The sequence below is a fragment of the Colletotrichum spaethianum genome (genome assembly GCF_022836535.1).
Source record: "Colletotrichum spaethianum MAFF 239500 DNA, contig24, whole genome shotgun sequence".
In the NCBI taxonomy this organism is placed as follows: domain Eukaryota; kingdom Fungi; phylum Ascomycota; class Sordariomycetes; order Glomerellales; family Glomerellaceae; genus Colletotrichum; species Colletotrichum spaethianum.
In genome coordinates, this window is record NW_026054794.1 from 314043 (window position 1) to 341872 (window position 27830).

Here is a 27830-nt window from a genome sequence, read left to right on the forward strand (position 1 = left end):
TACTTTTGCCAATGATTTTTCCTGTCTTGCTTTTCAGAGGCTGGGCTGCCCCGGACGCCTGTGTGAAGCGTGTGCGACTAGAACGGCAGCGGCGCCTCCCCCAGGAAAGAAGGGAAAAGAAGATGATGCTCTTCTTGTCCTTTTACGTCCTCTCATTGCCTTCTTTTCCATCATCGCCCATGGCATCTGCCTCCTCATCCGCTTTTGCGCTTCTCCTACCTGTCTCTCTTGCTCGCTATCGGACTTAACCGCAAAAAACACGATCGCGCAAAGTTGTAGCGAGAGAACCCCAGACCGTCCACGCACACAGGGTTCTTTGCCTTGCCAGACACGGAGAGACGGAGATAGCTCTGGGCTTGCTTGGAAGTCCCTTGCCCCAGCTCTCTGCTCGACGGCAGCAGGCCTAGCCTTTTTGTCGTTACACCCCCGGACGGCACGCTTTGGTCCACGGCCCATGGTCCCTTGGTCCACTCCCATCCGCATCCTCCAACCTTGCCGTCTCTTATTTTTGACACCCACCCCCTCCACGTCCCCTCCTTTCGCGCTCTGTCATGCAGCCTGCGCTCGTCCATTTTACCGCAACAGGCGGCAGGCCCATCATTAATACCACGATCTCCACCAACATCCACTGGCTAACCCACCCCCGACAGCTTACCGGCTTACCTTGCCTGACCTCGCCTCAAGGGTGCCTATACCTCAACTGAGGGAATCTCACTCTCCTCAAAAAGACTTCGCTCTCGGCCGCCAACTCGACGTCCTCCTCTCGCATTCTACTCTACCACCTCGCCACGCCGCTGCCGCCGTTGACTCTGCTGGCGGGAGATACTCCCCTCTCAGTCATGTTTTGAAAACCCTCTCCAATTGGCTTTGGAGAGGCCGAACGCAAGAACAACGAGTGCGATTTTGCGCAACCAGTTTGTAGATTACGGAACCTGACGCACACAAGTCCAGTGGACTGATCACCCTGTCGGTTGGTATACCGCCAACGCTTCGCCACCAGTTCCAGGCCGAATATTACTGCTTTTTTCGACTACCTCGTCAAGACATATCGACAAATCCCCGAACCTTTCACCAGAGAGGCACGTCGCGCGTGAGACAGCCCAGGGTCTTCGCAGCAGTTGTCCGTCCCATCGCGACAGGACCCACGCCGCGTGCTATCTTGGTGTTGCCGACAACTAGCTTAGGAAGCTGTTACACTTGGAACCATGACTTCCGTTCTACCCGCGCATTCCACCAATTTCAAAGCCTCAATTTCCCTGTCTCCCACCAGTCCTGCGACCATGGCGCCAAAACACGAACCACGAGCGAGTCCGCAACATTTCATTAAGCAGGAACACGAGGCGGGGAGAGGCAGACTGCGGGAAGTTTCTGAAGACAAGGATGTCGACATCATGGATGATGGGGCCGACGGGGACGAAGGCAAAGCTGGCTCGTCTAATTCGGATGGCGGCCCCGCAAGGAAAAGACGGAGGAGTCGCAAAGGCCTGGACAAGAAGTTCGAATGCCCCCAAGAGGGCTGTGGGAAAAGCTACTCCAGAGCCGAGCATCTGTATGTCTGACTGCAAACTTGGTGACTTCCCCCCCCCGACTGACAAATCCCTAGGTACCGTCACCAGCTGAACCATACACCCAAGCAGATATACGCTTGTGACTTTCCCGACTGCAGCCGCACTTTTGTTCGCCTGGACTTGTGTAACCGCCATAGAGACCGCCACACAGCCAAGGGGTCTGCTTTGAATCGCAAAGACTCAATGATGAGCCACCTGTCTCCTACTACAGATCGACCCCCTTTTCCTCTCCCGGGATCAGCCTCGCCAGAGATGAGTCGGCCGGGCACTGGTTTTGCCAACGTACGGCAGGCTCAGATGCAGTATCAGTCTCCCAAAGACGCATCCGGTAGTCCGTTTGCCCAAGCAACAAACACTCCCCCCGGATACCCCATGGGCGCGCACCCTAACGGCATGGATGGCTTCATGCATCACGATAATGGCTATGGGGGCGTTCAGCCGCACCGTCCCTCGCAACAGTCGCCAAACGGTCCGAGGCCGACGGTGCCAACGAACGGGGCCTACATGTCGCCGATCCCAAATCAACATGGCTACCACAGTCAACCGCACAGCACCCCTCAGTCTGCTACGTACACCACTCAGCAAAACTTCCCGCCCTTCAATCTACCGCCCTCCGAGTTCTCTAACGGTGCGGGTAATGTACCCCGCGATGGCCAGACGTACGTACCGACCACCTCTGCAGAATACACTGAGCAGGGCCATCCCCAGCAATCGGGCGAGATGATGTTGCTCGACCAGATGTCCATGCCCGGGACGATCCCGGTTTTTGGAAGCGATAGCATACTGAGCAAATCGCCCTATGTCACGATCCCGGAAGACTTTGTCGCCTACCTGTTTAACACGCAACAAGGGGAAGGCTCGCCAATGGGCCATATGGTAGCCCCAGGGTACGTAAACAAGTGAGTGTGTGCTTTCGTCGAGACACGAGCTTGGCTAACCATCCTCAGCTACGGAGAGGTTCAAAACTCCTACAGTGTCCCATATGTAGGGACAGAAGGCGTGCCCATGGGCTATTTTCCCTCGGGGCCCCAGCAGGTCATGGCCGTCAACAACTTGCTCGATCAAAATCTCCCAGAGGCCACCATCTCCGAGGAGAAGAGTCAAGAGATCTACGAGTTCATCAACCAGAGGTTCCACGAGAACGACCAAGCTCCAGCGTTACGACAGCGTGACAGTATCCTGGAGGGTGATCGTAGCGATGCCGACCATATGCTCAGCAAACGAATGATGCAGGCATACATCGGATCGTACTGGGTCCATTTCAGCGACCAGATCCCCATTCTTCACAAACCGACCTTCTCTCCCGACAGAACACCGAATTTACTGCTCCTTGCAATGATGACGATCGGTGCAGCCTGTCTTGACAAGACACACGGGCAGAAAGTCACAAAGGCTGGGGCGCAGTTGTCCAACTTCTTGGCCTGGCATCTTCGATGGGAGATATTCATGGACCCGAACTTCCGGCCGCCTGCCAAGTTGTGGGTGTTTCAGACACTTCTCCTTCTCGAGCTCTATGAAAAGATGTACTCGACTAGAGAGCTACACGAAAGGGCCCATATCCACCATGCGACGACCATTACTCTGATGCGCCGTGGACGATCGCTCATCGGCAAGTCGGCCCTTGATTCGCCACCCAACCCTCGAGATGACAAGACAAACGGCTCTCGCCACTCCTCGACGTCCGGTGTGGCTCACACTGCAGATGAATGGTGGAACCACTGGATCACCAACGAGTCGACGAGACGGGCTGCGTTTGCGGCTTTCGTCATCGACTCAATCCACGCTACAATGTTTGGACATTCTACAGTAATGGTCACTCATGAAATGAGACTGCCACTGCCCTGTGACGAAGCTTTATGGAAGGCCACGAGTGGTGCAGAGGTCGGCAGGATTGAGTCCAACCTCCTCTCCAATGGCGTTAAACCCATTTCTTTTCTGGAAGGCTTGAAACGGACACTGAGCGGGCAAGGAGTGCAAACCAACCCCTTCGGTCGCATGGTACTCATGGCCGGTCTCCTCAGCGTCAGCTGGCACATGAACCAAAGGGACCTTCAAGTCAACGTACTTGGTGGTGGCGTGTCTCAGGCGCTGGGGGGCCGAGACAAGTGGCGGGGAACCCTGACGAGAGCCTTTGACGCTTGGAAGGAAGATTTCGACAAATCGCTGACAAGGACGGAAGGCTCTTCTGACCCTTACCGGTACGACTCTGCGAAGAAAAACGATGCCAACGTTGTCTTCGAAAGCCGGACGGTGCTGCATCACCTTGCTCACATGGCGATGCACGTTGACATTGTCGACTGCCAGATCTTTGCCAGGGCAAAAAGGCTTCTGGGAAGAGCCATTGGACAACAGGACCTGAACAGCGCACAGAGACGGATGAGAGATCTCTGGGCGCCATCGGCCAAGGCCCGGGACGCTACGTTTTATGCACTCAAGTTCCTGAGCTCCGTGCTCATGCCCGATGGGGGGCACTCGCCGCCGTCCAACGGTTACAAGTACGATGAGCCTTACACGGCGCGAGACGACGTGCTTCTCAACAGACCATGGGTTCTGTACTTTGCGGCCCTCGTCGTTTGGTGCTACGGATTCGCTCTTGAGGGCCCATGTCCTGGGATTCCGGTGCCGGGGACAAAGCATGAACAGGTGCAACAGATGCGAGACTATCTGATGAAATACGGCGGTGCCACCTCGCCCGATGATCTCAAAATGATGAAGGGGGTCAACACGAACACCGCGCTACTGCTGGTTCTGAAAGACTCGTTCGGAACCACACGCTGGGAACTACTTCACGAAGGTGCCAACCTTCTCAACAACTGTCTTCAGCTGAATACCGGAGCCATCACGATGTGAATGGCATCAACGCCGCATTGATGATCTGTCGGGTCTTTGCTCTAGAGGTATGGGTAGAAACGTCTGCCTTTGGTGGGAGGTTATGATGGCGCTTTTTACGATGGGAGGGTTCGACTTTGGAATATACCATTTCTTGCTATCGTATTTATGGGAGGAGAGCAGGGCGTCAGGACGATAATTTGGCATGGGAGGGACGGGGGCCGAGGCGGCCGAAGCAGTTCTGCATTTTCCTATATGCTGTATCGCCGTTGTTGTTGTTGTTGTTGTTGTTGTTGTATCTATACCCCCGTGATGCGCTCCTCGCGGAAGCGTTGCGTTTTGTCTGTGACATAGTAGTAGCATTGGTGCTGAGACGAAGAACACTAGGTCTCTGAGAGTATATTACGATGACATGTTTTATTTGATCACATATCACTTGCTCGTCCTCATGGTTGTCAACTCGCTGCTGACGCGGTTGGGCTGGCCCTTTCTTGTAAGACGGCCCGTCGGCCACTGAGATAACAAACCTGGCTTTGGAACGGAAATTGGGGTGTGGAATTCGGAGGGACGAGAAATCCCACCTATCCGGGCCCAAGTTAAACGACATCGGAGGGAGAGAGCTTTGGGATGGAGGGGTTACTTTAGAAGTTGATTATGATACACACCCACAGATTTCACGGTCGATCCTTTTGAATCCTTGGCTAATTAAGTGCTTCATTTTAGGCTCTTTTCCTCTGATACCTGTACCTTGAAGCGCATGATAGACGGGAGTGTGCGTGTATGAAGGTTATCATTGGGGGTGGTAGGTGCCCTACCCAGCCGCTCTCCGAATCCGACGCAAGCTCCTCATTAAAAATTGGGCCGTAGCCACGTGGCTCGGCTCATTGGAGATGGTCCTGTTCTTCGGGATCAAAGTATAAACGGTGGAAGCTTCTGTGTTAGCATCCAGAGGGGCGGCGAGCAAGATTGGCGGGGGACGGTTTTTGGAGGTGGTCCTTCAGCTGGAACAACCGGGAATTAAAATTGGGGCTGATCAGAGCGCCCCAACCCGGGGGTGCTCCTCCCGCCGCTTGGCAACCAAAGATTTTCGGATTCAAAGTAACCGCCCCAAATGCTATCTCGGATCGAACCAATTTCTGGCATGGTCGCCTTCCCCGAGGTTTGAGCTGACCGTGCATGGTTGTGGGGTTCGGACACCGACTCCACGGTTCTCCGTGCCCGCCGCAGCCGGATCCGAGTGGGTCTGTCACCCACTCCCGACACGGTGGGGCATGCTTGACTAACAGAACTACTTTGCCTACGTCATGATGAGTCGGGAAGCCAGTCTAGACTAGTGTAAAGGTATTCTGAGAGAATTCCCGAATGGCCGGTTGTAGAGTACAGTAGGATCGGGATCACAAAGGTGCTGCTTGAGGAAGCATTGAAGTCTGAGGTTTCGCAGCCACCGTAAGAAGGGAGAGCATAACTCAGCGGGCGAACCGTGGTGATGAGAACTTGCCTCATTCAGCCGTCCGTCCCCACCGCGCTGATACGTATGTCGGAGCTTACCTCAGCTCTCCAGCGTTACCTCTGCGGGTTCACCACGATCACGGATCGTAGCGGTGTCCACACCACGACACCACTCGCTCCCTAGGTAATCTACCCCCGCACATGTACCTAGGGTGCGTGGACCAACCAAATGGGCGACGTAAGTTTAAGCTTCCGTTCCGATGGTCATCCAGCCTTCCCACGTCTCACCAACAACCTCCAAACCCGCAACCAACTCTGAGGAACGTCCCGCTCGTCGACCCAGATCCTCGTCAAATCCTGATTGTGTTATCCTAAACCCCCGCGCCACTCTGAGCGACGCAGCTATCGCCGTCCGCCGAAGGGCAAAGAGACATGGCAACGGGTACCTCCGACGGGGCGTCGTGCGGGATGCTGCACCTCAACCTGCTGCCGGCGGAGATCCTGCATCACATCTTCTCGGGCCTCGACCCCCGCGACCTAGGACGTCTCCCCCGCACGTGTCGGTTCCTGCACGACTTTGTGAAGGGGAACCAGAAACTTTGTAAAGATGTGTACTTGAACAACCTCGTATGAGACGCCGCCCGCTTGACATTTTGCAACATTGACGTCGGTCTTTCTAATCGCGATAACAGGATACGCCTGCGCAGAGTGGTTTAGATTTGGACTGGGAGAGGGAAGTGCATGATTTTGTCAGACTCGGCATACTTTGCGCCGATAAGAAGGTGCACGAGCAGGTGAGATAGTGTGAAGACTCATCGAATCCGGCCCAGAGGACTCACCCACACATCATGTGCTAGGCTCATGAACTGCCCTTTGTATACGACACCGTCGACAGGCTTCTCAAGCATGCATCGCCGACGGGTGAGACGCAGAACGACGCCGGCACCCATGCGGTGTCCCGCAACGCCGCCGCCCTCGCCCGCATGTTCCGCGAGGAGCCCGCGCGCTTGGCCTTCATGAGCCGCTCCTTCATCTATGAGCGTGCTCGCGACGAGGTGAAGCCGCTCCGGCTCCCCTCCGTGCCCAGTGAGGCGCACCAACGCAGCGCCAAGCTGCACTGCCTGTACGGCCGGCCACTCCTCAACTATGGCCGCACGCGGTCGACGCGCGTGTACCCCTATGCTGCGGCCAAGGTATACGATCTGCGCCAGAACACGGACAGGACCGAGTGGGGCCCGTTCATGGAAGACGGGTCGGGGCGGGTGGATTGGGAAAAGGTCGAGGCCGTGATGATAGTGCTGGGGAGTAATATCCGGATGCAGAAGCTGACGGCCAAGGTGTTTGCGAATCTGTGGGAAAGGCCCTTTGCCGGGTCGTGGGCGAGGAGTTTTATGCCGTCGCCGAGCCGGGGGATCCAGGACCTGGATCTACTGGACCCGTACGGCGTTGCTGGGACGTGGCTGAGAGTGAGTCTTCTTTCCGAGCGCAGGGCATAGACGGAGGAATGGGGAGCCCCCGGCTTACACACAGAGACAACCAGGTGGTCTGCTTCGTCGACTACAACGACTTCTTCAGCTTCAACTTCCCCATCGGCGACCAAACGCCGCGTGAGGTCCCGCGCCCCCCGTTCGACGTCGGCGAGGCGACGCGCATCATCGTCATGAAGATTCACGTCACCGACGTACAGCCGCCCGGCGAGGACGACGGCAAGGAGCTTCCCGTGGTGCACTTTTACGGCGTCTCGCGGTCGGTGGACGACTCGTGGGACGAGAACGCCAACTCTAATCTGCGAGGTATGTGTTTGTCCCTGTCCCTGCCCCTGCCCCTGCCATGATACACGCCACCCGGTGGTTGTTGTCGGAGAATGGGGTGGTGGCGGTTGTTGATTGTTCTTAATCTGATTAGCAGTGAAAGGCACCGTCCGCTTGACCAAGGAGGGCGAGGTAAGGTGGACGACGTTCTCCGTCTTCAACGGCCACGCGCGGTGGCGGAGCGAAGGGATTCAGATCGGGGGCGTCGGATCGGCCCGCGGCGTCATGGGACACTGGTTTGATACGTACGTTTGCGCCCTCTCTCCCCCATCGATGGCAGCGAGATCACTCTGTATGCTTACACGAGAGGAAACAGAGACTATGATCCCCACGGTCCGTGCGGGCCCAGCGCCTTCTTCAAGGTGTCGGACCGGGCCCCGAGCCCCAAGGACGACGACGAGAAGAGGATCACGTTCCGGGACTTCATGCCCATCATGGACTTCGACGCAGAGCTGGCGAGCGACGAGGAAGACGACGAGGACTACGTGGTGGGTGAATGGGGCGAGGACGAGGATGACGAGGACATGAGCGAGGAGGATCTGGTGCAGGACCTGATGGCGCTGACGGCTCCAGACCCGGACCTCGTGGACCTCGTGTTCCACGGGCATCACCTGGTTGATCAGTAACGGACGGAGCAAAGGTTCCCAAGTGTATATTGTTCTTTTCCTGTTTTTACTATTCTGGATACAATGTAACAAGTCTACCGCTCTATAATGAAGCAAGATGTAGGAGTTTTCTCAACGAAGAAAACAAGCTCTCCGCCCTTTCACAGCTTGCTCGCCAGTGGATCCGTATTGAACTTGTGATGCTCGCACGTGGCCAGCACCAACCCGTCGCTCTTGCGGCGGAGCGTCCCCCTCAGCTGGCACAGCGTCTTGCCGATCTGGACGACCTCGCACTCAACGAGGCACTCCTCGCCGGCGGGGGCCGGGCGGAGGTAGCTGCAGTTGAGGGTGCGGGAGACACCGAGGAACTGCCAGAAGCCCGGCTTGTCGTTGATGAGGGCTATCGGTAAGGTGGTGAGGGAGTCGAAGAGGGTGGCGGCGGCGCCGCCGTGGAGGTTGTTGGCGCGATTGCAGTGCTCCGGGAGAACGGTGAAGGAGAAGATGGCGGAGGGGTTCGGGGTCAGGGACGTGGAGACGAGGGATATGGAGGGGGACAGCACGCCCATCCAGCTCTAGTGATGTTAGTTGTGGTCTCACGATGTCTTTGCACTAGTCGAGTGTGAAATGGGAGAGTCTAGGGGGGGGGCTTGAGCTGTGAAAGGTCGGTGGTGAGGGATGAAGATACGCACGCCAGACTTGGAGTTGCCCGCATCGTCTTTGTCGAGGGAGAGCCAGGCTTGTATCCGTTCTTCGCCCGTTTTGGCTTCGAAGACGGATTTGAAGTCTGGAAGTTCCCTGGTCATGATGGCGGATATGAGATTGAGAAAGCGGTTGGCTAAAGGTGAGATCTAAAGCCGGTTGAAAAGGTGCTAAGTGATTTTAGTGGGGGCTCTCTTGTAGATGGTGAGCACCCTACTTGAATATACTCCTCAGGATAAGATTGGTGTCTAATTTCTTGATAATGAAGCGAAGGAATTGACTTAACAATGACAGTAGACAATCGGGCGTCCACTTGAGATGAGTTATGGGTAGTGATGAGAGCAGTTTGGATTTCATATCTCAATTGACACTAAGCTGGAGGTCCAAGTACCCTCTGTAACAGGAAGTGGTCGCCCCGCATGCTGGCTTCCCCGGGTTCTGGGTCCCTATCGTCGGCACGCTAGTGGGACTGCCTCGGCAAATCCCTTCGGTACGTTCAACCTCCAACTTCTGACAAACAAAGTACCGACGATCGGCCTCAGTCGTCAATCCACATCACGTCCATCGCCATGTCAAGATAGCCCACATCTCTCCTCCGCCAACAACACAGACAATCAAAGGGAGCGCACTACTCCGATGCCCCTTTGCAACCCTCCGCCATGGAGTTCATGACCGCCCTCCGGGGCTCGTTCGACGACCAGAAACCCTCCCTCTTCGAGCTCATCTCCGAACAGCAGCTCAATTCCCTCCTCCCACCAACCATCCGCTACCTCCTCGTCGTCGCGACGCAGCGTTACCCGCGCTACTTCCTGCGCGCCCTCAACTCCTTCGATGAGCTCTACGCCCTGTGCATGCTCGTCGTCGAGCGCCACTACCTCAAGACCCGCGGCGGCAGTTTTACCGAGAACTTTTACGGCCTCAAGCGCGAAAAGGCCCTGCACGCCGAGATCCCGCGCGCCAGCGCCTCCGCCCCAAGCGTTGTCAGAGATACCCTGAAGCTGAGCACCAAGGATGTGTGGATGAACCTCGCCGTTATCGTTGGCATTCCCTACCTGCGGCGGAAGCTAGACGAGGGCTATGAGGTCAACGCGCCGCGCGCCCTCCTCGGCGCCGCGTACACCCAGATGCCGCCGAACCCGACGATGAAGCAGCGCTTCCTGCACTACTACCGCTGGTTCCTGCGCAACATCTACCCGAGCGTCAACGCGGCGTACTACTTTGCGCTGCTGTCCTTCAACCTGGCGTACCTATTCGACAACAGCAAGTACCACAACCCGTTCCTGTGGCTCATCGGCACCCGCATGCGGAGGATGACGGGAGCCGACTACCAGGCCATCGACGCGCTGACGAGCGGCAAGCCGGGCAGCAAGGCCGGGGCGCCCCCGGGGTGGCGATCGCTGTTTTCGCCGCGGGAGATGGGCCCGCGTCTGCTCTCCAGCCTGTCGCTGCTGCTGCCCATGAGCATATTTGCGCTCAAGTTCCTCGAGTGGTGGCACGCGTCGGACTTTGCCAAGCAGCTGTCGCGCAAGGCGACGGAGACGCTGGATCTCCCGCCGCCCGTGGTGTCGGGCCTTGGGGGCGGCAAGGGAGGAGCTGGTGTCGCCAAGGGCGGCGCCGAGAAGGGCAAGGGCAAGGAGAAGGCCGCTGCTGGTGGCGGTGACGACGACGCGGCTGTCCCGGCTGCTGAGACGGCGCCCATTGCGACGCCGTCGCTGCTGCCCATCTACACGGTGCCCGCGCCCGAGGACTCGTCATTGTGCCCTATTTGCGCGGATGCCATCGTCACGCCAACCGCGTGCCAGACGGGTATCGTTTACTGCTACACGTGCATCCACCGCTGGATAGAGGGCTTGCACCCTATGCAGGAGGAGTTCATGGGGGACAAGGAGGGCAAGTGGGAGAGCGGGCAGGGGCGGTGCGCGGTTACCGGCCGACGTGTCCTTGGAGGCACGGAGGGGTTGAGGAGGATTATGGTGTAAGACTATCATGGCTGCTGCGGACTGGCGGGTGACGTCCCATTTTCTGGGGATAGGATTGGACAAGCACCGATGAAAGGGATCGTCTAAAGGCGGTGGGCATCAACCGGAAAAGGCCGGGGCGTTTAGGTCATGATCTTTGACTTTTGGTTTCCCTGGTCCATATACTACTACATGAATAATACCCACTCTGATCTGGATGACTGTACCTTATTCTGCGGTGTTCACTCGGCTTGAAAACCCGGCGGAAGCAAGGGTTGAGGTGAAGAATGCGGCACCGGGACCGCCTCCACCGTCTGGAATGGAGGGGACCCCCATCACACGCGTTGAGCTGTCTCAGGCCGGGGGCTTCCAAGCCGATCCCTTTCTTCAACTCCACCGGGGCGTGAGCTGTGGCATTCGATACAAGTCTCCGGGAACACGTATTGGTCTCGCATGGTTTTTCCTTGGTCCGTTGCGGCAGGCGTAGGCCAAAAAGTTTTGGCCCATCCCGAGGCGAGACCCCCTGTCTCGATCTCGAACGGGGCTCACGGGGCACGCCAGGCGACCGCTCGTCAAGATGTCTTGGTCCCGTTCGGAGGTTCTGGAGAGGAGGCAACTTGTTCCAGGCTAGCAGCGCAGCATTCCTATTTTTCTTCCTTCTTCTGCTCCAGCTTTTGGGGTTTCGTCCTTCTCTGGAAGCCTTTCCCTTGGTTCCTGTGAGCGCGGCCCGGACTGTCCTTCTTGAATGGGATGCTGGTATTGGATTCTCCACGCTTCCGCTAGAGGAATCTAGCACGAGTTCCCCTATGTCTTCCGGCTGGTAGAGAGCTGCAGTCCGCTTGCCGGGCTCGGAGAAGCAGACGTCATTCGCCTAGACCGGGCTCGAACAAGAAGGAGGCTGGGAGAGGAGAGGCGTCTTGGGATTCTTTGGATCCTTGGGGTTAGACGGCGCTGGTGCGGCATTCCTCGCCGTATGTGAGGGCGGGGATGATGGTGTGTTCAGCTCAAGCTAGAGACCTCCTCCTCGTTGGTGTGCGCCTTTTGGTAATGCGGTGCCTGGATCGGTGTAAGGGATATGGCGAGGGCGAAAGGTTATAAGGACAGAGGTCTCAGGATTATCGGCGAGTGAGTCTGTCGTGGCGTTTCCCTCTCTGTTTCTAGCCGTCAACAATCAGAGTCTTTCGTTGTTCTACCGATACTCGATCACTAGCCTCCCTCTCTCGCTCATTTCACTGTCGTTGCTCGTGGATGGTGATCAATTACACGTTCCCTTTGTTTGGTTGACGCGACCAAGGTTGGAAAGGAAACAAGAAGACAATAAAAGAGGTGGAAAGGAAAGGCAGGGCACGATGGCGTACGGCCTGTCGCATTCGTACTTTGGTGCCAACTTCATTTCCGATTTCAACTTTATCAACTACGCCGACCCGTCCAACGGCTTCGTAAGGTACGTGTGCTTCCCCAAGCCTTCTCCGGAGGTTGTTACACGCGCGTGGAGGAGGGCCAAGCCCAAGATGTCGGCTGATTGACGACCACCCGGGGTGCAACAGGTACCAGAGCCAGCCCGATGCCCTCTCAAAGAGCCTCTACTCGATCAACCCGTCCACGCAGGCCGTGACGCTGGGCGTGGACAACACCAACGTCTACGGCCTCAACGAGGGGCGGCCGAGCCTGAGATTAGAGAGTAAGAGGCAGTACAACCATGGCCTCTTTATTGGGGATTTCGCGCACATGCCGCCATCGGTTTGTGGGTTGTGGCCAGCATGTAAGTCGAGCGGTTTTGTCTTCCTCTGCAACCCTCCCCGAAGAGATGATCTGCGTTGAGATGTACCGACTGACACGGCGAGCAACAGTCTGGATGTACGGCCCGGATTGGCCTACTAGTGGAGAGATCGATATCATCGAGGGTGCAAACCAAGTCACCAAGAACATAATCTCCGGACATAGGTGAGTCTAGTCTTCCATGTTAGCATCGTGAGGCCTTGAATGACATCGGAAACAGCACGCAAGGCTGCCGCATCCCAGACGCACCACAAGCCGCAGGCCAGCCTCTCATCCGCGATTGCGAGAGCCCTGGTGTAAGTCTTATCCCTCAGCTCTTCCCTGATGTGCCGTCGTTCTCACTAAAATACCAAACAGACCAACAACAACGCCGGCTGCAACTATCTGCCCCCTGCATCAGACCTGCACACCTACGGAGACTCCTTCAACGCCGTCGGCGGAGGGGTCTACGCCCTCGATTGGACCTCGGATGCCATTCGCATCTGGCACTGGCCACGGCAGAGAATCCCCCGCGACATCATCGCTAAACAGCCCGACCCGTCGACCTGGGGCCTCCCGTCGGCGCTATTTGGGACGTCGACTTGCGAGGTAGACAAGTACTTCAAGAATATGAGCATTGTGATTCAGACCGTATGTGAGAGTGAGGAGCGGCTTATGTCTTTTATGAGTCCAAGTCTTTTGGGTGATGAGGATATGTGTGCTGACTGGAGGTCTCGACGAGTAGAACTTTTGTGGTGACTATGCCGCGAACATTTGGGGTAAGGACGGAGATACTTGCAACCAGCGGGCTCCGACTTGCGTCGAGTACGTGGCGAACAACCCTGGTGCCTTCAAGAACGCGTAAGACGCCATGCCCCAACAGCGAAGCCCTCAACTAACAAGAAGCAAAGATACTGGGAAGTCAACTACATCGACGTGTACCAGACCGGCGCCATCAACAGCACGGGCCCAGCGGAGCCAACAACCACGACGACGATCAAGACCACGTCCACAATCTACACAACGGTGCCGAATCCTGCCACCATCGTAACGAGCCGAACACAGAACGGCACCGTGCTCGTCTTCACCACAACCGCCACCACCGTCAACCCGGCTGGCCCGACAGCCACCGCCCCGCCGAGCCCGTCCACCGACCCGATCGTCCCGGGGCGCGATCCGGCGACCATTGGCGAGTACACGTACCTCGGCTGCTACGGTTCCACGACCGGGTTCCAGACGTTCTTGCTCAGAGCCTCGGCGGTGGACCTGACGCTCGAGAAGTGTGTTGATCTGTGCAGGCCTGGCAAGTACGCCGCCATCCGCGAGAGGTGAGACTCTGCCCCCTACCCCTTGACTGAACCCGGATGAGCTTGGTGCTGATTACCCAATCTTTAGTCAATGTTTTTGCGCGGAAGAACTCGACCCTGACACCAGAGCCGAAGCAGACCGCGGGCGCTGCAACCTACCCTGCCCGGGTAACAGCACGCAGCTCTGCGGCGGCTCCACCAACGTATCGCCCGCCCCCACGCGCCTCATGCACCTCCACCGCCGTGCCGCGCCGGCGAACTACCTCCTTACTGTCTACGGCCGCGTCTCCGACGACGTGCCAGCGCCGGCACCGCCGCTGGGAGACCCTGAGCCGCATCCGCCCTCGACCTCGACGCTCGTGACGACCATCACGTACACCACCGTCTACGCGACCGATCCCGCGTCCCTGGTCCCCGCGGAGCATCGCACGACGATTCTGGTGTTCGGGTGCAACAAGTACTGTGGCGATGGGGCCCCGGCGGCGATCAGCGTGCCGTTGACGACGACGGTGGCGTCGTGCGACGCCTGCGGGGAGAACGGTGCGAACGAGGTCACGCTGACGGTGCCGTTGCAGGTCGCGGCGGTGCCGGTGACGGCGTCGGCCACGGGGTACTGGCCGTCCGGCGGGCAGACAACCATGGCCCCTCCCGGAGGCCCGACCGGGATACCCACTCCAGTTTCGGTCAGTGGCGCGGCGGATGTAGACTTTGTGTGGGCTCTGGGCCTAGGAGCAGCCATCGCGTTGGTGCGGTTCGCGTTGATGTTCTTGTAATGAGAGGCATCTGGAGCGAATCGGTGGGCTGGTTCCCGGAGCATTTGGCGGAGCATTTGAATATCCTCTCCTTAACTTTTACCTTTATTGCGATTTCTTTCTTCTACACGTTCATTAGCATAGACATCACCATGATACCACACCAGCGCAACGGGCGCATACATTAGTACTAGTTTTATACAGATGGCAGCAAGATATCAGTTTGTCACAAATCCACCACCTCTACCGGGTTTCCCAACCGCCCCGTGTTTCCGTACATCTGGGCGGCGTTGACCATCAAACTGCTGGTATTGCCGCCGGGCCCAACCATCACCCATTTCCACACAACGCCGTGCACGGCCCAACCTAGTACGCTGAGAGCATCTTTCCAACCAGAGTGCGGAAAGAAGTCACGGATGAGGCCACGCGGGCGTTGGGACATGAGAGCCTCGTAGGCGCGCTGGCACTCGTCAAAGTGAACGGCCTCGCGGCCGTGGCCCCAATGCACGTGGCCGAACACGTGGAGCTTCGGGCGGACCCGCCAGACCTCTTCGAGGAGGCCGGGGCAGCCCAGGCCCAGATCCAAATGGTTTTTCTGTGACATGTTAGGAATTGGCTTCGGACGCGAGTAAGGTGTGGATGACGGACGGGTGGAGTGTGAGTGACCAAGATGTCCGTGTCGATCGGGATGGTATTCGTCCAGGGCGGTGATGCGCGGTCATACTGGAAGGCCATCTCCGAGCCGCCGCAGGCCGGGATGTCGGGGGCGCCGTAGATCTTGAGGTGGCGACCGCCCTTGAACTCCAGCGTCACGGCATCGCGGACCAGGTAGCGGATGCCCTTGAAGTCGAGGGTCTTGCCGCGGTCGCCGGGCAGTCGGGCACTAGGGTCGAAGTAGCTGTCGTGGTTACCACAGACGAGAATCTTGTGCTGGTGGGGCTGGGCGGCGAGCCAGTCGAGCTGGGCCTGGATGTCGGCGGCGGTTCCCGCGTTGGTGAGGTCGCCGGCGTGGATGAGGAGGTCCCCGTCAGGGATGGCGACGCTGGTGTGGTCGTGGGTGTCGGAGATGCAGACGATGCGGATGGCGGGCTTGTCGCGGGGTGGGATAAATGGTCGGCCACGGAGGAAGAGGGTGATGCTGTAGATTATGGTGACGATGAAATGCAGAGGTGAGATGAGGAGAGAGTCGAGGAGTGTTGGGGGCTCCCAATCGTTCTTGCGGCGGAGGCCGAGAGCTGTGAGGAGGGTCATTGGAGGCGAGAGGCGTGCCGACTCTTTGCCTCGGGATACCTTGGCCGAGTGCCTTGTCGAGAGGAGGTCAATTGAGGTTATACGCGTTCCATTTGTGATGTTGTGAGAGGTGAGTGAGATGCGGTGAGGTGTCGTTGAGGCCGATTGGAGGTTGGGCCACGCGGGACGGATCTTCACATGGGACAGAGGGAGCTTCGAGCTGAAACCCCACCACCGATGACAGCACCAGCGCCTCGGTGGAGAGCGCAATTGGGCAACAGTGGAAAGTACGGCCAATGGAAGCCCGGCCGGCAGCTGGCATGGAGGGAAGGGATTCAGCCGTGCTGGGGTGAAGGCGTGGCCGGGGCAGCACAAGCCACCCACCATGCGCTCACTGCTACGCCAAACCTGGAATGGCGCTGCCGTGTCACTGGGCCGGAGGCGCTGAGGGACTGGAGCTTGTTCCCTGGAAAACCCTCCCGTCCAAGTCGGGGCCCTGCGCGGTGACGTGACGGTTTCCTCAATCTGCCCGCGCCCAAGCTTCCTCATTGCTGTTCTCCAAAAAAACCTGCCAAGCGAGACATCGCCGTCATTACTCCAGCCACTTGGCTGCATTTCACAACCTTGGCTTTAAAACACTTGAGTTCTGCCTCACGATCTTAGACTTTTGCGAATTCCGAAAAGTCCTACTCTCAGCCTACCCCGGGATTGTATCCCCTCCTTTGTTTGCAGACCGACCTCCGAGAAAGAACCTGTATAGCATCCGTGCTCAAGCTGTCGACGACAAGAGTCTTGGGACGAACTCCCGGCCCGCAGTCATGGCGAGCTTTAGAGACCTCTACAGCAATGAGAAGACCAAGGGTCTGGACTCCAACTTTGGTGTCGACTTTGTGATCAACTACAAGATCCCGCAAGATGGTGGGCCGACTAACCTCAACCCCTTTTCCCCGTCATCATGGCTGATTCGTGTGCTACACAGACCGAGCCGATGCCGAAGCGAGTTTCGTCCAGCTCATCGAGGCCCTGACCCATGTCGGCCTGACCACCGAGGTCCGGAGAGGAGACAAGGAGTCCGTCCTTGTCTTCATCAAGATCGCCGATAAGTTTCTCGACGACCAGGTCTACCGATCTCGACTCCAAGACTGGCTCCAGGGCGCCCGAACCACAAGCTCCGACAAGGACCTTTCCCAGGCCCTCCGCGATGAGCCCGTCTCCGACGCCGAGCGCCTGCGCCTCGTATACCTGCTGATGGTGAAGCCCAAAAACGAGGGTGGCGCGGGCATTACGCCACAGTCGGGCCGCTGGAAGCACGTCGACAGCATCTTCCCGCTGCATAACCATGCCTTCAACAAGCAGTGGATTAAGAGGGTGAGTACAAAGGGACAGACCGACGAGGCCGATCTCGACGAGATCCGCGACAAGTTCGGCGAGAGCGTCGCTTTCTACTTTGCCTTCATGCACACCTACTTCAAGTTCCTCACCGTCCCCGCCGCTGCTGGTTTCGCCGCTTGGGTGCTCCTCGGCCAGTTCTCTTGGCTTTACGCCCTCGTCAGCTGCTTGTGGTCTGTTGTCTTCTTTGAGTTCTGGAAGAAGAAAGAGGTCGACCTGGCCGTGCAGTGGGGCGTCCGTGGCGTTTCCAACATCCAGCACCCCCGTCCACAATTCGAGTTCGAGCGCCAGGCGGAGGACCCCGTCACTGGAGAGCCTGTCAAGATCTATTCGCCTATCAAGCGCCTGCAGACGCAGCTGTTACAGATTCCCTTCGCGGCGGCCTGCATCTTGGTGCTTGGAACCCTCATCGTGACCTGCAATTCGCTGGAGATTTTCATCAATGAGGTGTATAACGGGCCGTTCCAGTCGTACCTCGCGTTCCTCCCAACCATCATCTTGGTTATCATGACGCCGACTTTCTCTACCGTGCTCACAAAGTTCGCGACGAGACTCACTGAAATGGAGAACTATGAGACGATCGATGGTAAGTTTGCCGACCTTCAGTGCCAAGAGTCGTTGCTAATGATGTGCAGCACACCACGCGGCTTTGATCCAGAAGGAGTTCGTATTGAACTTCCTAACCTCCTATATGGCTCTGTTCTTTACCACCTTCGTCTACCTACCTTTTGGTGATCGTCTCACCCCCTACCTCGACTTCTGGCGGTCTACTGCACAGAAGATCACCCCGAAGGATGTAAACTTCCAGACTCAGGAATTCGTCATCAACCCCGATCGAATTAGCAAGCAGATGTTTTACTTCACTGTGACCGCTCAAGTGGTCAATTTCCTTACCGAGGTTATCGTGCCTTACGTCAAGCGCCAGGTCTCCCAGGAGGTCAGAGAAGTGCAGTCAAAGATGTCAAAGGAGGGCGACGCTGCCAAGATCCAGGATCACCCCGAAGAAGCCGCTTTCTTGGAGCGAGTGAGAAAAGAAGCCCAGCTCGAGACATACGACGTCACCGGCGACTACCGAGAAATGGTTATTCAGTTTGGCTATCTTTCCCTCTTTTCCGTAGCCTGGCCCCTGGCGGCCTGCTGTTTCCTGGTCAACAACTGGGTCGAGATGAGATCCGATGCAGTCAAGATTGCCATCAGCAGCAGAAGACCCATCCCGTGGCGCGCAGACTCGATAGGCCCTTGGCTCAATGCTCTCGGCTTCTTGTCCTGGATGGGGAGCATCACCAGCGCCTCGATTGTCTTCCTCTGCAGCTCCAGTGGCAAGGGTAGTGGGCCGCGTGGCACCCCTGGCAGCATCCAAGCATGGGGCTTGCTCTTGAGTGTCCTCTTGGCCGAGCACTTCTACTTTGCTGCGCAGTTCATTGTTCGGCTTGTTATGAAGAAGTTGGACAGCCCTGGCTTGCAGAAGGAGAAGAAGGAGCGGTTCATGATGAAGAAGAGGCTTCTCGAGGAGAACCTGGGTCAAGGCGTTTCGGACCAAGCCGCCACTCCTGGTATCGAGAAGACAGAGATGATCACGTTGAAGGCTTTGGAGGAAGAAGCTCGCAGACTCTCAACTCAAGGTCATGGGAGCGCCGAGGAAGCGTAAGTCATCTTCAAAACGACGGACCTTAGTCCCAAAGCTGACACTTTGCTAGATTCTGGCTGCGCCAACGAGGCATGGGCGAGACCATCCAAATCGGTCGAAATTTGATATCTCAGGTAATGTGACACATTTCGATGCCAAACGCTGTGTACTGACAATTGGTTTACTAGAGCATTTCTGGAAACTCGACGAAGGCGTGAAATCCTAGTCACAGTAACGGAACGCAAGTTGATGGATTATGGCGGAAGGCCACACCAACCCCTTAATCACGAAGACGTATGGAGCGTCCGTCGAGGTGTGTATTGCGAGCGAACATGTTTAACTGGGAGGCCAAAACCTTTCATACAAAAGGCGTTAGCTTAGGCTGGAATACGAGTTGCGCAATCTTTGAATACCTTGAGTGAGTTGACGCATGGAGGGCAAGTTTGGTGAATTCTTTGATGCAAGCGTGTGGGCTACCAACCTCTTCATTGTCGGTCCCCAAAGTGGTGACCGACAGCCAAGTTGAATAATTCGTGAAACATGATTTACGGTAGGCAGGTGATCATTTTATCCGTCTCCTGTCGGGCGAGGCAGACCTGCAGGCTTAATTGAGGAGCACTCATTGTTTAAGCAAGTTGTTGGGGGGGTTTCTTTGCTGAAAAGGGCCCAATATTAAGCTGCGCCTCTACGCTAGCCGCCTTGAACTGCGTAAGTGCATCTTCCACGAGATGGATGCGCCTAGCACAGAGGTACGTACTGACATGGAGCTAAGGCATTCCCCTCTCCAACCGTTCCTAAACTCCAGATAAGTCATCTCAATGTCATCCCATCGCTCGGGAGCGCCAATCGCAGGGCCCTGTTCAAGAATGTGCCACGCAGACGAACCCAAACGGGTCTGCCTAGCACGTCGCCCGAAGCATGGCAGTGGCAGCTAGCCGGACAGCTCTATCTCGAACCCAAGGCCCCTCGATCCAATTTACTATTTGGAGCATGTGGACTTTATCCTCGTTTATCAACCACCATGCCGGTTCCGTCCGGAAACTAGCCGCATCCTGGACACCATTTCCACCTGCATCTGCCTGCAAGCTGGGCGCCGCCTTGCTGGCTTCCTTGCCTACTTTCAGTGGTGGGCTTCCTGAGGCTCGTTGGCTCTCCAGTGAGAGCGTGTCTCGGTCGGGAGTCTGACATGCGGTGCGCCCTGCATCTATCCGCCTACCACATTCGCCCATGCTTAGCCATCCTGCGGCCTAGAGCTGCCTTCGGTCGCCGAAAGCTGACTCTGAGCTAGTTAATCAGCTTAGCCGCCTTGATACACATGTCCTTTGGGATTTCTTTGCGATTTCCCTCTTCCTTCTTTTACTTGCCATGGTTTCCAAACAATGCCTATGATCACGCACGACTAATACTCAAGCAATCGTTGGTATCGAGTATTCGACCATTTGAACGACCCTCTGCCAGCCCCGTTGCGCTGGCCTGGTCGCATCGTACAACCGCTATCTCACTCCATCGAACGAGAGAAGCGCCGCCGCGCTGAAGCTGCGACTATGGACGTCGTGGCCGACTTGGTGACGGGGCCCTTCAAGGAGGTCGTGGAAAAGGGCAGCCTCGCACTCGAGAACGCGGGCGACAACAAGGAAATGCACTCCGAGAGCCAGAAGCTGGTCAAGGGCGCCGAGCGCATTCTCAAAATCATTGAACCACTTTGCGAGCGGCACTTGGAGGAGTACGGTGTGGACTTTACGGATGCGCTCAAGGATCACAGTAGGCGCGACCAAGGGACCGGCGTTGCTGGAGTTTTTGACTGACTGCGGAGTAGATGAGATCGCCGAGTACAGGTCACAGATGACTGACATGCTGTGGGACTTTGACGACGTCGTCGAGGAGGATGCGTTTGAGAAGGAAAAGTACGTCGAGCTGCGGGAGCTGTGTAAGAAGGCCGGGCTCAGGACTGGAGAGATCTTGAAGAGAATGAAGCTCGAGGCAGCGCCGCGGGAGCAGCCCGTTGTTTCGCCTGTTGCGACATCACCGCCGGCTGAGACTGGTACGTATACTCAATGCAACGGCTTGTGGCTATACGCTGACTGTTGCAATCTTGATAGCCACCCAGGATCGGGATCTAAAAAGTCAAAACACCACCCAGAAGCTACTCCAGGAAGAGGAGCAGGCACTTGAGCCGAGTCCCAAGCTGGAAGAGATTCGGGAGCAGCCGCCGCCGCCGCCTCCCTCAACGAACCCCTGGGATCTTAGAGCAAGTCCAGTCATCGAAACGGGCTTGGAAGCATCACTAAAAACCCACATCGAGCGTCGGCCGCCAGTTTCCGCCATGAGTTCCCCAGTCTCTGAACCAACTAGCCCAGAGGATGTAAACAGGCTGTCTTACAGCTCTAGTCGACGGCTGGACATCCCCGTCGGGAGGGTGCTGCCTGAAGAAGAACGGTATCATCAAATGAGTCCTCAAGATATTTCTCGGTCTCCTGTTTTGTCAATGGACAGAAGCCCTCTCGTCTCGCGGGGGCGGGCGTCGTCAACTACCCTGGGCGTCGTGGCCGAAGACCAGCCGGTGCAGGCTGTACATGCGCCATTGCCGCATCGCTACTCGCAGGCAAGCTCAATCTACTCTCACCCTTCTAGGCAACGCTCCCAGGAGTCGCTACACAGTTCCGTCTTTGATGGGAGGAGGAATGATGGGTCCAACAGTCCTGCGATGACGGAGCATCGCATCTCCTCGTCTTCTGGGAATGATGCGCAGCTGAGTCCGATATCTCGGGGACCTATCGTGCCACCAAACTTCCCCCCAGGTATTCACGAGGGTATCGAGAGAGTGCCATTAGTTATGCATGATGGCGAAGGGCTGATTCCTGTCGAATCGGAGTCAACCAATACTACCCAGCCTCCACCCATGATACCGAGTCGACCAACGGACTGTAGCATTGGTCTAAGCAGCTCGTTTTACTTGTACAAAGGGTTCTGCGAGGGTGCGAAGGAAGTGGCCAGGGGGGGACTTGGCATCAAGAAGATCAAGAAGCCTGTGAGCAATTCCTGTTCTTTACCAAGCCTCCAACTAATGTGTTTACTTTTAGGGATTCTCTGGCGCGCACGAAGTAGCCAAGTGCACCAGCTGCTCCTACGAGCTCGATTTCAGGCAGGTCGAGCTGGACGTCAACAACACAGGTACGCGCAAGCCATTTCGAGCTCGAGACTTTGTTAGATACTGACACTCCCTACCAGAGCAAGCAAACTTCCTCTCACACAAGATAGCCTTCCGTCCGCGCTTCCTCCAGAAGTGCCATGTCGCTACTAAACGCGCCGACGAGCTGCTCTACGGCTGCGTCTTCTGCGTCCACGCCCAGCGGACCCTCGAGGAGTGCGACGCGACAGTCTTCTTCAGCCAAAAGAAGCTCTTCGAGCACCTGGCTCGGCACCCTCGTCCCTTACCGCAGGTGCCCGGTATCATGGCCATCGAAGAGGCCGAGATCCCGCCCAACTTGCGCAACAACTACGATCTACACTTCCGAGCGCCGCCAAAGGAGAGCCCTCTGGCGGGCAAGCAGACAGAGCTGGCTCAACGGCCCGCCGCGACGGCGACGCAGACGGTGAAGCGCATGTACGGCATGCGGTTGCTGTATGACAACACGCCGGCGTTCGAGCTGGCGAATGGGGCGAGGATTTCAGGGATTGAGTTCCCGCAAAAGTATAACGGGGAGTGGGTCATGGGGTGGCACGAGGGGAACTTTGGGTCGGTGCCGTTGGACGTGCTGAAGCTGGAGCCGCCGCCAAAGGGGGAGATTCGCATGGACACGACGAGCAACATCTCGGCGGTGGCGAGGTGGAAGTTTGCGCCAAAGATGAAGGACGGCGGGGACTGGTTGCGGTTTGACCAGGGGGAGAAGATCACCAACATCAGCTGTGAGTTTTTGCCCACCCCTTCTTGTTTTCATTTTGATCTTCTGCAACGTGGATCTGCGGTAGCCAAATATCGGAAAGACTAACACCGAATAATAGGGGCATGGCAGGACCACTGGTGCTGGTCCGGTACCAACGCCAAGGGCGCCTGGGGCATCTTCCCGCAGACGCACATCGACGGCAACACGATTCGCGAGACGTCGGACGGATCAAGTATTTCGAGCAGCGAGCGGCGGAGACGGTCCGAGGGGTTTTTCGGAAGGTTCGCAAGCAACCGCAAGGCGTCGTCACAGAGGGCGTCAAGCGTGGCGGAGGTTATGGTCTCTTCCGGGCCACGGCCGTCGGTGTTTTAGGAGTGACGGGGTACGAAGCGTGTGTCTACGGGTCGAGAATTGAATTTTGAGGGATTCCATGGTGTTTGGTTGTCAGGATGGGCGGTGTGGAGTTTTTATACCCGGGTAATTTATTGAGAAAGCTAAGTGGCCATGAGCCTAATCAAAATGGCATTCTGAAGCTTTAAAAAGGGCTATGCACCATTATTAACTTTCGCTTGTTACGAGAAAGGCACAGTGGAAGATAGGTGGTTGATGTATCGACTGTGTTCATGAAACGGAGACCGCGGTATACTACGTCTATAGGTCACGGGACATGTATTTTTCTTCCAAGATGTATAAGTCGTGATGCGACTGTGAAATAGGTATTTGAGCATAGAAGTCACACTACCGAGATTCAAACTTGAGAGATGTGTTGAGTCTTCTTACGAATTTGAGGTTCAATCAGCATAGCCCAAGACGAATTTTGGTAGCTAGATGCTCGTTAGTTTCGATTTTAGAGATCGGTCTTGCGTGACAGGATAACTCAGATAAGGCCGCCCGTCCCGAGAGTTTCCTCGGGAGCGTAGCCGCGAGTATCTGTACCGGCCACGGCTCGCAAGCCGAAGGGTGGCTCGAAGATTTCACAGACGGGTGATGGTTCACTGCCAGCTGGACGAACGCGTGGGTGGAACACGGGATACTTATCGGGGATAGGTCGGAATGGAGGCCGGTAGCATTTTACACCGAGAGAGGATACTGAGCATGGACTACAGAGGACGTCACCGACATTACCCCGCACCGCATTGACCCGAGGTGAAGAGCTAGCGCTATGCGGGAGCCACTGTGGGGCGCGGCAGTGGTTGACGGTACAATGAAGAGCGAGTTGATGACCTTTGATGGGTTTCGCCGCCGGAATTAAGCACCCGGCAACCCTTCTCCAACCCCCAATACCGCCCCTCGAGACGATGCCTCCCCCAACATTCTCAACCTAGTGACACTCCGAACTTTTTTTTTTGGGGACGACCGATTCTCGGACTGACTAGCGAGACGACACCTACTTCTTGATCTGCTCTTTTGAATTGCGACGGCCTTCTTTCCACTTATCTAGCTCGTCAAAGTGTGTTGTACATGTACTACTGCCCGGCTCATCTGATTTGAAATACCTCGGACCTGAACCGAGGACAAGCCACCCATAAAACTACGCTACCCCGTGGAGAAAGATCTGCCAACCGTCGGCCTTTACCCCGGATTATCCTGGGCTTTTGACAACCTCCAACCTCACGACTTCCATTCGTCCGGAATAGCCAACCAACCAACACATACAGCCAGCAAAATGGGCTTGAAGGGTGATGATATCGCGAAGCACAACAGTGCCGACTCTTGCTGGGTCATTGTACACGTAAGTTGCGACCGAGCACCTCATGCTACCGAGAAGGTCCTCAATTGACATCTGGTCGTTCGACAGGGCAAAGCATATGATGTCACAGACTTCTTGCCGGGTGAGTACGCCTTCAACCATAACTCTCGATTCATTTATCATTGACGACGGCTTTCAGAGCACCCTGGTGGCTCCAAGATCATCCTCAAGTATGCTGGCAAAGATGCGACGGAAGAGTTCGACCCCATCCACCCGCCCGACACCCTCGACAAGTACCTCGACAAGTCCAAGCACCTGGGCCCCGTCGACATGGCCTCGGTGGTGGTAGAGACGAAGGACGAGGACCCCGAAGAGCTGGAGCGGTTAGAGAGGGTGGAGCAAAAGCCGCTGCTGTCCCAATGCTACAACCTGATGGACTTTGAGGCCGTTGCCCGCAGAGTCATGAAGAAGACGGCCTGGGGGTACTACTCGAGTGCCGCCGACGATGAAATTGTGAGTCTTTGCCTCTCGACTTTGGCGCCGCAGAGCATCAAGAGCGATTGCTGACCCAATTCTCATGCAGACCTTGCGCGAAAACCACGGCGCCTTCCACAGAATCTGGTTCCGGCCGCAAATCCTTGTCGACGTCGAAAAGGTCGATTTCAGCACCACCATGCTCGGCGCAAAGGTTGACATGCCCTTCTACGTCACTGCGACCGCCCTTGGCAAGCTGGGCCACCCGGAGGGCGAGGTTCTGCTCACACGTGCCTCCCGTAAACACAATGTCATCCAGATGATCCCGACGCTGGCCTCGTGCTCGTTTGACGAGCTGATGGACGCCGCCGAGGGCGATCAGGTCCAGTGGATGCAGCTGTACGTCAACAAGGACCGCGAAATCACCAAGAAGATTGTGCAGCACGCCGAGAAGCGTGGGTGCAAGGGTCTCTTCATCACCGTCGATGCGCCGCAGCTGGGTCGTCGCGAAAAGGACATGCGTTCCAAGTTCACCGACCCCGGTGCGAACGTGCAGTCGGGCCAGGCGACGGACCAGAGCCAGGGCGCCGCGCGCGCCATTTCGTCCTTCATCGACCCCGCTCTGTCATGGAAAGACATCCCCTGGTTTAAGTCCATCACCAATATGCCCATCATCCTGAAGGGCGTGCAGCGTGTTGAGGACGTCATCAAGGCCATCGAGGCTGGTGTCCAGGGTGTCGTGCTTTCTAACCACGGAGGTCGCCAGCTCGACTTTGCCCGGTCCGGTATCGAAGTCCTTGCCGAGACGATGCCCGTGCTGCGCCGCATGGGTCTGGAGAACGCCATTGAGATTTACATCGACGGCGGCGTGCGCCGCGCTACCGACATCATTAAAGCTCTGTGCCTTGGAGCCAAGGGCGTCGGTATTGGAAGACCTTTCCTCTACGCCATGGCCGGCTACGGCTTCGACGGTGTCGACCGCGCCATGCAGCTGCTCCGCGACGAGATGGAGATGAACATGCGCCTCATTGGCTGCACAAGCATCGACCAGCTCAACCCGTCTCTTGTCGATACCCGGAGCCTGTTCAACCACGGCTCCACGCCTTCGGACAACCTCGGACTGGCCGTGTACGACCCGCTGGCGACACCAGTGCAGAGACCCAAGGCGCCCAAGTCTTCCAAGCTGTAAAAGGGCTTTGTCAGACTGCGAGTTTTGGTGAACAATAGAAGAGGACCTACACGTGTCACGCCTCTTTTTGGGAGCAAGCATGAAGCGTTGTGAGACTTGATCTATGCATCAGATGTATGATATTATACACTATAAACATGGCGATACATTCTGCGGAGGTGGGGCAGTACACGTACTCTTATTAAGATCTTATGGATATTCCGTTCTTATCCTCTGTGATGTTTTCTGGTACGGCCGTCGTCCAGCACCACATGAGTCAGTACGTGTGATCATATGTCCGCCGAGCTTCATCCTGGCTATGGCGGAAGAGGTTGAATAACGTCAACCGTCGATCTCCCGTTGACGCGAATTTCGGTAATCCATGCTCTGACCGTTGTAAGCATTGTTTGCTCGCATATGATGATTTATCACTCGCCGGTTCTGAGGTAATGTGCGAAAGAGGGCCATTGAAAGTTCCGAGAACACATTTATATGGTCCACAGACGCAAAAGGCCAAGGTCCTCATCTATGATTCAAATACCGTCGTATGTTGGTTAAGAAAGAGCCGGCATCAGCGAAAATTCATACACAGCCTGGTCTCGTCCTGCTTCCTGCGATGGAACGTTTCAGGAGAGTAACAATGAGGGCTTCTTGGGTTACTGGAGTCAGTCACCGGATGTTCAAGAACAGATGAATTGTTCGTTCAAAACTCCAAGTTCCCAGTCTTGCTGTCACGACCGACGGGTAAATATGGTTGTGTGTACGACCGACCTTGGCGAGAGCTGAAGCCGCCGCGCCAATGGAAACAATTCAGGTCAGCTCATCTACCAGGTGTCCCTGACACGACCATTGGCCGTGGTTCTGTGTCCTCGATGTCTATCCAAGTATCCTCGGGCAACAGACTGCCGGACAAGAGTTGTGGTTATGAAGCCCTGTCTTTGAACGAATATGTTCACCTCCTCGGAAAGACCAGCAAGCTTCGTCTTCAGCTCAAGCGGGAATAGTCTCTTTCCATCGGATGGCTCTGGCTGCTCGTCTACTGCCTGATGTCGCGCCCAATGCATGCTTTTGTGGTCCTGTTTCCTTTTTATTGTTCTTCGAAACAGGGAATGGGAGGTGGTTTTGCGACAACAAGTAACCGTAAATGTATGTCCGCCCATGGCTCCTGCGAGAAGGAATGATATGGATGCAGCCACTCATTGGCTGGGCATGAACTGCCCGCGCTCCTACATCGCAGAAACTACGAAGCTTATTCATTCCTGCTAGTTAGGAATAGGTAAGTGAGAATGATGAGCCTCAGCTAGATGAAACACCTTTGACTGCCATCTTATCTGTCGTTGTTCGATTTTGATGAAATCGCCGGACCCGTTGTACGACAGCATCAGCTTTGAAGACAGTCTGCCTTGAGTGGTGAGCAGTAGCACTGTAGCCAGATAGTCCATGATATGACAGCTTGTCATCGAGAAAACGGCTGTGATCGTAGGAAACATTCGCGAAAAGATGATGCATTGACACTGTCTACCTATGGCTAGACCAGGATATCGACCTGTCAGGCACACTGATACTTCCCGAGTGTTGGAACTGGTGGATCTACAGAGGAAGCAATTAACCTTGGAATGCTCGAGACGATCA

General features: G+C 56.4%; 8 protein-coding genes across 8 annotated transcripts; 6 read left to right on the forward strand and 2 right to left on the reverse strand.

Moving 5' to 3' along the window:
* Nucleotides 1–1280: 1280 nt before the first annotated feature.
* Nucleotides 1281–4418, forward strand: ColSpa_08740 (zinc finger protein klf1; the record flags this gene model as incomplete). Its single annotated transcript, XM_049274952.1, has 3 exons — nucleotides 1281–1549; nucleotides 1604–2455; nucleotides 2516–4418. 3 exons carry the CDS (start codon nucleotides 1281–1283, stop codon nucleotides 4416–4418), a joined length of 3024 nt encoding a protein of 1007 aa, XP_049130909.1.
* A 1860-nt stretch (nucleotides 4419–6278) lies between these two features.
* On the forward strand, nucleotides 6279–8283 carry ColSpa_08741 (uncharacterized protein; the record flags this gene model as incomplete). Its single annotated transcript, XM_049274953.1, has 6 exons — nucleotides 6279–6473; nucleotides 6539–6640; nucleotides 6704–7312; nucleotides 7336–7639; nucleotides 7755–7902; nucleotides 7938–8283. The coding sequence occupies 6 exons, from the start codon at nucleotides 6279–6281 to the stop codon at nucleotides 8281–8283; spliced, it is 1704 nt and encodes a 567-aa protein (XP_049130910.1).
* A 140-nt stretch (nucleotides 8284–8423) lies between these two features.
* ColSpa_08742 (acyl-coenzyme A thioesterase 13) lies at nucleotides 8424–9065 on the reverse strand (the record flags this gene model as incomplete). The annotated part of the gene is made up of 2 exons (XM_049274954.1): nucleotides 8424–8834; nucleotides 8952–9065. The coding sequence occupies 2 exons, from the start codon at nucleotides 9063–9065 to the stop codon at nucleotides 8424–8426; spliced, it is 525 nt and encodes a 174-aa protein (XP_049130911.1).
* Nucleotides 9066–9620: 555 nt separating this feature from the next.
* On the forward strand, nucleotides 9621–10940 carry ColSpa_08743 (peroxisome assembly protein 12; the record flags this gene model as incomplete). The annotated part of the gene is made up of 1 exon (XM_049274955.1): nucleotides 9621–10940. The coding sequence occupies one exon, from the start codon at nucleotides 9621–9623 to the stop codon at nucleotides 10938–10940; it is 1320 nt and encodes a 439-aa protein (XP_049130912.1).
* A 4022-nt stretch (nucleotides 10941–14962) lies between these two features.
* On the reverse strand, nucleotides 14963–15987 carry ColSpa_08744 (putative rhamnogalacturonate lyase C; the record flags this gene model as incomplete). Its single annotated transcript, XM_049274956.1, has 2 exons — nucleotides 14963–15331; nucleotides 15385–15987. The coding sequence occupies 2 exons, from the start codon at nucleotides 15985–15987 to the stop codon at nucleotides 14963–14965; spliced, it is 972 nt and encodes a 323-aa protein (XP_049130913.1).
* Nucleotides 15988–16784: 797 nt separating this feature from the next.
* On the forward strand, nucleotides 16785–19003 carry ColSpa_08745 (uncharacterized protein; the record flags this gene model as incomplete). The annotated part of the gene is made up of 3 exons (XM_049274957.1): nucleotides 16785–16884; nucleotides 16946–17941; nucleotides 17991–19003. The coding sequence occupies 3 exons, from the start codon at nucleotides 16785–16787 to the stop codon at nucleotides 19001–19003; spliced, it is 2109 nt and encodes a 702-aa protein (XP_049130914.1).
* Nucleotides 19004–20526: 1523 nt separating this feature from the next.
* Nucleotides 20527–23238, forward strand: ColSpa_08746 (uncharacterized protein; the record flags this gene model as incomplete). The annotated part of the gene is made up of 6 exons (XM_049274958.1): nucleotides 20527–20710; nucleotides 20745–21023; nucleotides 21082–22010; nucleotides 22063–22153; nucleotides 22211–22888; nucleotides 22985–23238. 6 exons carry the CDS (start codon nucleotides 20527–20529, stop codon nucleotides 23236–23238), a joined length of 2415 nt encoding a protein of 804 aa, XP_049130915.1.
* Nucleotides 23239–24532: 1294 nt separating this feature from the next.
* Nucleotides 24533–26219, forward strand: ColSpa_08747 (cytochrome b2, mitochondrial; the record flags this gene model as incomplete). The annotated part of the gene is made up of 4 exons (XM_049274959.1): nucleotides 24533–24598; nucleotides 24665–24698; nucleotides 24756–25069; nucleotides 25140–26219. 4 exons carry the CDS (start codon nucleotides 24533–24535, stop codon nucleotides 26217–26219), a joined length of 1494 nt encoding a protein of 497 aa, XP_049130916.1.
* Between the last annotated feature and the right edge of the window lie 1611 nt (nucleotides 26220–27830).